The sequence below is a fragment of the Cynara cardunculus genome, unplaced genomic scaffold (genome assembly GCF_001531365.2).
Source record: "Cynara cardunculus var. scolymus isolate 2C unplaced genomic scaffold, CcrdV1 Un_Scaffold_2886, whole genome shotgun sequence".
In the NCBI taxonomy this organism is placed as follows: domain Eukaryota; kingdom Viridiplantae; phylum Streptophyta; class Magnoliopsida; order Asterales; family Asteraceae; genus Cynara; species Cynara cardunculus.
Window position 1 is genome coordinate 57,475 of NW_020201262.1, and position 10,935 is coordinate 68,409.

Below are 10,935 nucleotides of genomic sequence, written 5' to 3' on the forward strand. Positions count from 1 at the left end.
GCGAGTCTTTTCCTTAGCTAGTTCGGCTTTTTCTTCGGTTAGAAGGTCGGTCTCTCTTTTGTAGAAACTTGCTTCTTTTTTCGCTTTTATTTTTCAGATTTTTCAAAATTTAATTTCTCTTTTAATTTAAAGAAATCCTCTGAAAGTTTTATCACCCTTAACTCTAGCTCAAATGGAGCAGAGTTGGTTTCATTGGAAATAGATCACATACTTGATCATCAGAGTTGGAGGCAGATTCTGCATTGGACGTGGCCATCAGACAGATGAGTGCTTTGTCTTCATCATCTGATGAAGAATCAGACACCCAGTTTTCTTTCTCGGCCATCAGGCTTCGCTCTCTAGGATTATACTTGTATTTGTTCTTGTAATTGTCAGCATCCTTTACCAATCGTCCTCTGCATTCTTTGGAAAAATGACCGAGTTTTCCGCACCTGAAGCAGCGGAGGTCATTTTTCCTTCCATCCTTGTCCTCTTTCCTCTCGTCTCTTCTGTCTTCTGTTATTTCTTCTCTCTCTTCTCTTCCATCTCTTCCTTCCCTCTGATGAAACTTAGATGGCTTCCTTTCATAGGATGACTGGTACCTTTCCCTCTTGAATTCTTTTCGTTCATAGGGTTTCTTGATGAACTTTTTATGAAACTGCTTTGTAATCAAGGCCAGAGATTTGGCAAAGGCTTTAATTTCATCATCTTATTCAGAAGTTTCGTCTTCAGATTCTGATTCTACCACGAGTGCTTTCTTTCCTTTCTTCTTATGTTCTCTGGTAGGGGTCCTTGATATTTCCTTTTCATCGGCAGCAAGTGCGAGAGGTCCACCAATCGATACCATCTTCTTCATAATGTCGTTCTCTTGTGCAGCAAGCGTTCCATACAGATCATGAAGTGACCAGCCGTCTAGGTCCTGATTTGCTTGAAGGGACATAGACAGCTGAGTCCATTCATCGCCAAGCTTTTTAGGAATAAAACATTGTTTTCTTCTTTAGTTTTGGAGATATCATTTCGACGACATTGATTAATCAATGTGTTGAAACGATCGTATGTCTTCTGAATCGGTTCATCAAGATGGGCCTTGAAGTTTGTGTATTCGTTGAGACATTGTGCTCTACGATTTTTCTTCGTTTTTGCCCCTCCTTCCAGTTGGCTTGCCAGTTCATCCCATAGTTCCTTGGTTGTAGAACATGCATCGAGGGATTAGAAGATTTCATTGGGTGTGACCATGATTATTAGTCGTTTGGCCTTCTTGTCAGTCTCAACCCGTTCTATGTCGTTTTCATCCCAATTCTTCTCATCCTTGGGCATGTAATAGGCAAGAATTTCAGCTGCGGTGTTTGTTCCTGGGACTCTTGGGACAAGAGTTTGTAGAACTTAAGGACCCTCCATTACAGATCGTAGGAGGTTCCTGTCCATTCCTTCCAAGACATTCACCATTCTTATCTTCCATTGTGGGTATTCTTCTCGTTGGAGGCTTGGTGAGGGAGCCAACACTATACACAGAATTCCAGTTGGCCATTGAGAATTTTTAGAAGAGAGTTTTTACGTTTTGGTGTGAGAGAGAGAAAAACAAAAATTGAGAGATTTTGGATGATCGTTTGATTGGAAAAACAATCAATTGGCTCTGATACCAATTATTGATCCTAGATCTCTCAATAACACTAATAATCGAGTTAAGAATAACCAAATTATAATGATTTAATGAACAAAGTGATGAACACTCAAGAATAAATTATGAACATCAAAGAACAATCTTGAGTGTCAAATGTTTCACTTTATTAATAAGAAAAACGTAAAAGCGACATTTAATACAATAKKCCTAATCACCTATTTATACTAGYAAGCTAWTTAGAAGATAAYTATCTAGTGAGACTATTTAGCTAATCTTCTATTAACAGATAAAGTTTATCTAAACTATGGATAAGCTATAATTTTAAGATAAACTTGAAATCCAGCTGTCGACTTGTCATCTCCAGCTGTCTTTCATGGGATGATGAATCAACCTTATCTTCATATGTTCATCGTATGCCTCTGGTTGAATTGCTGAAGAAAACTCTAAGTGTTGTTGACCAGAGGGGTGATGAAGATGCTCTTTCCATCGCATCTCTGGTTGTTCATCGATCCTCTGGTTGTTCTCCAGACTTGGTCAATTCTGCCTTGATGTCTTCATCGGTCTTCTGGTTCTTCATCACTTATTGTTTTTCATTACTTTTACACTCTATGGATTATGGGGTCTAACATAATTCAATCAGAGACAATGATACTTCAAGAAGATAACACTCGCACCAAAGAACCTTCAGCTAATGTCGAAGACTGAAACTGAAGATTAGAGACTGGAGAGTACGTGATCTGAAGCGGTACTCAGTGATTACAAGTCCGTCTACATATGTGTGAAGACTGCTCAAGCCTCAGCGAATGCTGAAAAGACCTTCAGGTTATTCCAGCATTCAGCGATCAAATGAAGCTTGCTTAGCACGATTGTTGTTATATTTTCCTTATGCACACAAAAGACAAACCCATACCCTTCTAAACGTTGGTAAGGTACAGAGCCGACTAGTCGACTCTATTGCCCACCAACTTTAGGTAAGGATGTCTGCTCATGAATAGTGCTCCTTCTACTATTCACTGTAGCAAAGGACAAGTCTTCCTCTTAAGGCTTGACACGCACTCTAACCCTACCATATTGCATTAAATATTCATTTAATGAACTGGGTATAAATAGAAGTGTTTCTCTTCCATGCAGAGTGCGCGCAACTCACTCTCTAAACCTAATTCTTACTTTAAGCATTTTCTAGCTTAAGTAAAGGAACTTTTCTTACAACATTTCTTTTCTCTTTTGTTAAGAATCTGTGTGTAATCAAAGATTGTTTAGATAGGTTTTCTTACCTTATCTTTCCGCAAACAGTCTTGTAAAATTTGTATTGATCTTCTTTATCAATATACATTTTTAAATTTGAAAATATTGTGTTTGTATTCATCCCCCTCTTCTACAAACTGTTATACTTATCTTGTAGACCCTCAAGGGACCAACAGTAATGTTTGGTCTTCTATACACAAAGCTCTCCCTTGCGGCTTCTATTTATCATGTTTGGAGAGAGCGCAATCGAAGACTCTTTCAGAATCAAAGGAGGAATTCGGTTCAGATTGCTAAAGAAATTCGCGATGTGGTTCTGGCATCCTGACTTGGAGGTATCGTGGAAGAAGAATTGTGACTATTATTAGTGATGGAAAGTCCTAGTTTTGGGGAGTGGTTTGCTTGGCTTGGTAGTTGGTCTTTTATGAGGTTTCATTTGTTTGGGATCCTCTTTTGTATGCATTTTGCTTCTATTTCCTTGTGTATGTTTTGGTTTATTTTTGTATGGTATGGGGAGGTGACCCGTTTTTATTGTTTCTGGTGGCTTTGCCTTTTGTTCTGTAAGCTTGTTTCTTGGTTTTAATGCATTTGCTAGGAGTGTTGTCTCCTTTCCAAAAAAAAGTATTAGAACATCAAAATATCAACTCTAGCTTTCACCGGTGGTGACCTCCGTCGTTCCTCCCCTCCTTATTCAACTTCTCCCTCAACCCAACAGTTTCCTCTCCTTTCCCATCCTCTTTCCCATTTTGAAATTTTTAAATGATGAGGTTTGTTTGTTCTTTCATTTCCAAGCACAAGAAGCAACCAAATCTCTGTCCATCCAACCAAGATGCAGAGCTTCATTCCTTTCTTCAAGATACAAATATATCTCTCAATGTACTTCTTCATTAGCATCTTTTGTTTAGAAGGGGAAACCAGACAAATTTATAAATCACTGAAAAAACAAACAAGAGTCAAGCTAAAAGCCACAACCAAAGCCAAACGGCAAAACAGAAAAAAACTTGGTCACCACACCATATCAAGCAACAATAAGCCAGAAAGTACAAAGCAAACATAAAAAAAACAAACCGCAAGACAGGATGAAAAAGAAGCCTTCTCCAAAGCAAAGACCCGCCTACAAACCACCAAAACCCACCAAACAAATGATCACGCCCCATTCGTAATACTGGTCCTCTCATTCTTATTCTCCTTCCAAGCCGCACGCATAAAGATTTTACTCTTTATCTCCTTGACAAGTTGCATAGCGGTTCGTTTTTTAATTAGTAAACAACCTTCTATTGCGCTCCTGCCAAACATAATATAACGAGGCCGTAAGAATAAGTTTCTGAATTAATCTCTTAGGCAACCTCCTCGCATATGAAATTACTTCCATAATATGATCCTAGGAATCTGGCATACTCTTCCAATCAACATCAAAATACTTTTCCACTCCTAAAATAAATTATTGTGGGTATCTATGAATTTCTTCAGTAGCATCTTTATTGTGTTTTCAGCAACAAACTCAAAGGGTAAAGGGTATAAACACACCGTAGCTTCCATTTTCCAAGAAGCTCATGTTTTCCCAATTTTGCAAGCCTTAGTTTTACAACTTTTGAGATATGGTGATGTGGCGTTGGAGGAAACCTTGAGTTGGTAAGGGAAATGTCAAATGGCCGTCGATGGAGGAAACAAAAACCAGAGTTGATGTTTTGTACTACAACCACTGCACTGCACTCCACTTTTGTTTTCCTTTGAAGCTGTTAGACAAAAACAAATGTCGTCGTTTTTGGTTAATTGTCTCTGTTGTTTTTAATATATTGCCTGTTTAAGAAGAAAAAGAGCAGCCCCTTTCTAGAGCTGAAATTTTGCATATCACTAACAACCAACCAATATACACATCCAACTTCTTATCCATTAAACGACTAGCAACCAATATCCAACTTCTTATCTGTTAAACTAAAATCTAATGCCTACAAACAAGGGTAGCCCTTTTCAGTAAGTAATATATTATATTATATTATATTATATTATATTATATATAGTTCAACAATAATTATAGTTCAAACTCGGGTAGCCCCTTTTCACCAGAGCTAAAATTCGCAAACCTCCAGCAATATAAAGATGTCCACCTTCTTACCATTAGACCAATGTACAATTTCTAATGCACAACATACAAGTCTTTATACAACATTGCTTTCGATTCACGAATTTCAGCTCCTAGAAGAAGATACCCATTTCCCTATCATCAACACCACACAAACAAACAGCGCAGCAGGGATCATTGAAAAAACCAATAGAAACATTAAATCCCAACACATGTTTTCAAGTTCTGTTTTCTTATTGTTTTTTCATCTTTTATTATTTTATGCCCCTTCTCCCCTATCATTACAGAGAGGGAGAAGACACAAACTGTCTGGGGAAACTGAACAACTCTTTCTCTTCAAATGGAGAACTCCATTCACCACCTGCAGATGCTTCTGGACCATCTGGATGCAGCAAACCACCATTTGCTACAATACCCGTTGGCGGTCTCATCGCGCTCTTACCACCCCTTGCTGCTGCTGCTGCATACACATCGCTCGCACCACCCCCCATCCACATCCCAATCGGCCTTGACCCATTTGCTTGACCCGGAACCCGGTCCAGACTCCAGTCTATGTTTGTGTAATCAAACTGCAACGAGTCACCCGCATTCCAGTCTACAGGAGATGATGGCCCTGATGACCCGTTCGACCCCAAACCAGAGAACAGTCCCAGGGAAGAGGCGGCCGCCAGCGTAGGAGTGGTGGTTGCACCCACCATTCTGTTCCACATGCCACCATTGTTAAAATGGTTCATAGCAGCACCATGTTGGCTAAAATGGTGATCCAATGGGTCGCTGATCGATGCATACTGCTGCTGCTGAAGTGGCTGCTGTTGTTGCTGATAATGGAACTGATCGTACAATTGGGTATTGCCACCGTAGCTTGGGGTGCTAAAGCTTCGGGTGCTAGTATGCACAAGTGAATACCCATTGGGATTCATATTCATTACTGGTTCAACAACATTCGGATGCCAATCAGCAACAGATACCGATGATGATGAAGAGCTTACACTCGCAGGTATGTGCTTAGATTTGGGCCGCTGCATCACAATAACCGGTTCCCTAACTGATCCCAGCTGAAGATTCTTTAATTCGGTTCCAACAGTCGCATATCGGGATTCGGTTTTGGCTGGTGGTGGTGCAGCCTGCAATGGAGAAGCCAAAGAATATGAGACAGAAGGGTTTGATCCACCAACCGCCCACCTCTTCTCTACAGATGGAGTGCCAACTTGTTGCTGTTTTGACCACTCTGAATTGGGTGGGATTTTCTTTAACAACTGCAAGCTTTTGACCCCGGGTTCCGCTGATGATTGTCCAACCGTAACAGCCACTTTGGTATAATTAAAATCTTTATCATCAGTTTTCTGCTGTATGGGTATGGATCCTACTGATTTTGATTGTGTTCTTGAGGTCATCAAGTTCTGACTCATGGCTACAGAAAGCTTACCGCCACCACCACTAGAAGAATCGCCAGTTTCTTCAAGCTTTGGCGGAGCAGCAGGCAGTTCCTGCTTCTGGGCTTTCAAGGTTTCTGCCGCCTGCTGAAGATCACCTTCACAGGCGACAATCACCCGTTCAACCTCCTGTTTTGAGCATTTGAACATCATTTCCATTTCAGTAATCTGAGCAAGTTCCTCAGAAATGTCAAGTTTTAAGTTACCACCACTGTCAAGATTATGCTCCCTTTGGTTGTCTGCATCTTCACCTCCTTCAAACAACCACGCAACTGATTGCTCTACTCTACCTTCATTCAATATAAGAGCCATTGTTGCACGTTCTGAAGAGAATCCCATCGCAACAAGCTGCTGAGCAAGTGCTTCTAGCTTTCTTGACATCAGATAGCCACTACAGCGTTCATGCAATTCCTGGGCCCGCCTCTCTTTCTGCCGCTGATGCTTCTTCTCATTCTTTTGGCGAATCTTTTCACGTTTATCACTGTCGACCCCGGGTACTGTCTCCTGGCGAGAGGGTCCTTGAAAAGTTTTGTCTTTGTGATCTTCGGACTCGCCTGACCAACTACCATTGTTAGATAAGGAATCATATTCAACTCCCATCCCAAGAGAGTTCCCAATGTGATCCTCTGTGTCATCAATATTACGAGAACGGCCATTTACATGAATAGGTGGAGCAGAAGACACTGGTGCTGTCTCAAGTGTATGAAAGGTTCCCAGAAGCGGGTTGTAACCACTCGCAGGGACCCCACCACCTGCATTAGCATTTGATGTGGGTTTGGTAGAAGACTTTTGTGGCTCCTTGCCAGTAGCCCTTTTGTCCTTGGCCTTTGACCTTGATGCAGGAGACATTGTGAGTTCCAGCTTCCTACAATATCAATGAATTATCTCGGTCAAATAACCATAAAAACCAGAAAGAATGGTTGGAGATAGTTATAAAGAAGATTCAAGATTGGAAATATTCATAAGATGATTAATGAATTGTTAACAAAATCTGCTACAAATTTAAATCTTATCAAATTCATAACCACATGCACTCGTCATCATGCTACGTTCGCTTGCCAATTACTCAAATCTAGATGACCAAAAGAAAAGGGAGAGCCAATCCTGGCAAGTGAAAATTATTTTTGAGGCAAACTAGATCAAAAGATAAGAGTGAGAAACAGGGAAGAGAGAGTAATTGTCATCTAATGTAAGAAAACAACATTTAAGAAGCACACAAAAGAGAAACTACATCAAAATATTTAATGATGAATGGTTTATATTATGTAAATGAGAAAATACTAGAAGCCCTAACCACATACGGAAACACATTAACCAAACACACTCACTCAGATAAGGCATATTTATGCAACATCATGGAGAATTAAGTTAGGAAAAAAAAAATAACCATTTCTAACCTGTATATCAGTCCTATTAAATTGACAATTCGCACTAGTAAATGATGCTATAATAGTTGCATTATCAATGGAACTTTAACAATAATTCCTTAATCGAACATAGTTGCTTCCCTAGGATCAAGTTCACCTCATGCACATTAGTTACACCATAACATGCAACCATATATACCAGGGTCACAAGATTTCTCATCTCAGAGATACCAAATGGTTGGAAATAGGAAAAAATTTCAATGCATACTTCTAGTCAACTCAGTTCTATCTGTTGTAATCTATCCATGTATTCTAGAAGAAAACAAATCACAGCCATGCTAGCCTGCAGGGATAGACAGATGTTACACGAGTTGTTTGATAGGCAAGCAGTAAGCAAACACCCCTTAATGAGTACAATTTTCAGGTACAGAACATTAGTGCCAAACACATGTCTAGTACTTATGTGTATGAATCGATGGTCCACTAGATTGTGGACAAATATATACCAAAGAGAAACACTTCATATCTTTATATATATACAAAAATACATAATTGAAGTTTTGGTTGAAATTGAATTTAACAAAATAACCTACCTTGAGATTCAATTGCAGAAAGAGGGAAGGATTTAAGCACAATACCCAACATGGTTTGACTAAGCAAGTTTGGAAAGGTCAGTGTTCAAGTCATGTTATAATTTAAAAAAAACTAGTTGACTGGTGCTAGATCTATTTTATTAGGGTTCCAATTGACGTTAAATTAGCTTCATGAAGGTTATTCCAGTGACAAGAAGTTTTATATAGAAATGAAAAAGAAAATGCATCATTAAGGGTATAGATGTCCCTGAATCCTCGAAGTTACAATGGTCCTAGATCTTGAAAAAAAAGAAAAAAAAGAGAACTAATCACTTTAGTGGTCGCAGAGACAAAGGTTAAAATCGATGGACTAATACATGGATATACACAACATTCAATAATCCAAACTGAAACTTTAATATAGTAGTGAGATCAAAATTTATGAACCGCGCGTAGTGGGATACCCACATGATTTTTTAAAAATATAGGTAAGTAGCAGGATTTCTCTCAGCAAATGATAGGTATAACGGTCACATACAAGAATCCAAAAACAGATATATATATATATATATATATATATGATGACATTGAAAAACTTAACCTCTGTTGACCTATGATTGTGGCGAAAATCATAAGTACTTGAGGAATTAGCAGCCATTACTAAAAAGATCCTATTAGCAGCTTTAATACCTGCTTGTCTAAACACAGTCCAAATTCAATAAAGCTGCCATCAATGATCTATAAATTCAAGAGCAACGAACACATTATCAAAGGTCAGTCACAACACTTTAACATGTCAAAAAGGGACTTCGTGTCAAGATAATACGTTATTGTGAGACTTACATCTCCTAAAGCTTCTCGGCAGAAAAAAATTAGCCGACAAATAAAGCTAATTTAATATTGTAGCTTTTAGGGAAACATCCATTTTGCTCTTAATTTCAACATCTACAAACACCTAGGTTAAACAGAAATTTCATTTCACTGGCGTTTAATTTTCCCATCAAAATTGATATTCATTCAACAGACCTTGCTTCAAGATTTCTCAATCAGTTTACCAAATCCACATCTAAAAACAAACTCAAATTTCGATACTTTCTAACATTACAACACAAAATCCCGCAATTGACCAATAAAACACACACATATCTTGGAAATTCTAACGAATTCATCCAAAAATACGCCGAAATAGCATTGAAAAGTCAAAAAATTGAAGAAATGAACATGAATTGACTTACCACCGTTAGGGTTCAATCGAAATGGGGAAGTGATGGGTGAAACCAGGGATGTGATGATTTGTTAGGGTTTTGTTACTCGATCTTTTGGTCTCCTTTTTGGATCGATTAGGTTTTGCAACTTCGAATTTTCGAACGTAGTTTTCCGTCTTTGCCTTGTTCTCTCTCTCTCCTCTCTCTCTCTCTCTCTCTCTCTCTCTTAAACCGAACCAGGCAGGAACCACAATTTTTTACCTTTTGCGCAATCCGGTTTTGTCCGGATTCAGCCCATCAACCAGGCCCAGATCCAGCCCAAATCCGTGACTTATGCTTCCTGATTCCTGATTCCTAATTCCTTTCCTTCCATTCCATCACATACGATTTAATAAAATTATTTGATTATTAAAGGTATCAGTTTTTCTTAGTCTTACATCACATCACATCACATCACATCACAGTAGTGTTGTTTTATAAATAAAATATTTTTATATAAAAATCATAAAAATATATTTATATATAAAACACACATTTATACTTACAAAATATTAACCATGATTTGAAATCAAACTAATTGGGTTGATTTTTACGAGTTTGTTTTTCACATGTCTTTTATTTTTTAAACTGGTTTTATAACATTTGATGGGTTTCTATTTGTTTTTCAGTCTAATTAAATATTTGTATTCAAAAATGTTAATTAAAATTACATACCAAAAAAGAAGTTACTTCCTTTAGATATGTAGGGAAATATATTACATTTTGAGAAAAAATAGGTATCCTGAAAGATATGGTTAGAATTCATCCGATAAATGTCAATTATTTGAACAAAAAAATCAACATGATGTGATAGATATGGTAACTACAAACTCCGTAATAACAACAATTACATATCAATATAAATATATGAAGTTTTACGTAAAGTCATGCATATTGGTATTCAAGGAACTTACTACTTAGTAAGGTCGGCTTACATAAATGGATGTCACGTACTCCCATTCTATTGATGTATTCTACAATCATGTTTTTTTTTCCATTTGTTATCTCCTAAACAAATAATTGTATACTCTAAACATAAAACCCAACCATAATTATATACATTATGAGTTTACTGTTATCAAATACAATTTTAGTGGTATTGATATAAACTTTACGATTTTGAATCCACTTACGATATTCTTCAACAAGAAAGCATGACATGGCATGATAACAAGCCATGTATTTTGTCATCATGATCGATGGTGTGGCAAACTCTTCTTTATGACTACCCTAACGTATAATAGCATGATAACATAAGTATGTATCATGAAGTAAATTTATCGTTATTTTCGCATTATGCGTAACCGAAATTGGTGTTATGATACATTTGTAACCTTTAATATCTATATATTATTTTTCTTCATTTTACGTTAACTAAATTATACGATGTAATT

General features: G+C 37.7%; 1 protein-coding gene across 2 annotated transcripts; it reads right to left on the reverse strand.

Moving 5' to 3' along the window:
- Positions 1-4,939: 4,939 nt before the first annotated feature.
- Positions 4,940-9,702, reverse strand: LOC112503341. Of its 2 annotated transcripts, none has more exons than XM_025107400.1 (2): positions 9,536-9,702; positions 4,940-7,223 (listed from the first exon to the last, which is right to left on the reverse strand). In XM_025107400.1, the coding sequence occupies exon 2, from the start codon at positions 7,205-7,207 to the stop codon at positions 5,207-5,209; it is 2,001 nt and encodes a 666-aa protein (XP_024963168.1). In that variant the 5' UTR covers positions 7,208-7,223; positions 9,536-9,702; the 3' UTR covers positions 4,940-5,206. The 2 variants fall into 2 exon arrangements, with proteins under 2 accessions (XP_024963168.1, XP_024963167.1); XM_025107399.1 differs by having other exon boundaries at positions 9,533-9,702.
- Between the last annotated feature and the right edge of the window lie 1,233 nt (positions 9,703-10,935).

Excerpts from the sequence above, each read along its gene's own strand:
- LOC112503341 (XM_025107400.1), bottom strand. The coding sequence starts at position 7,207 with ATGTCTCCTGCATCAAGGTCAAAGGCCAAGGACAAAAGGGCTACTGGC.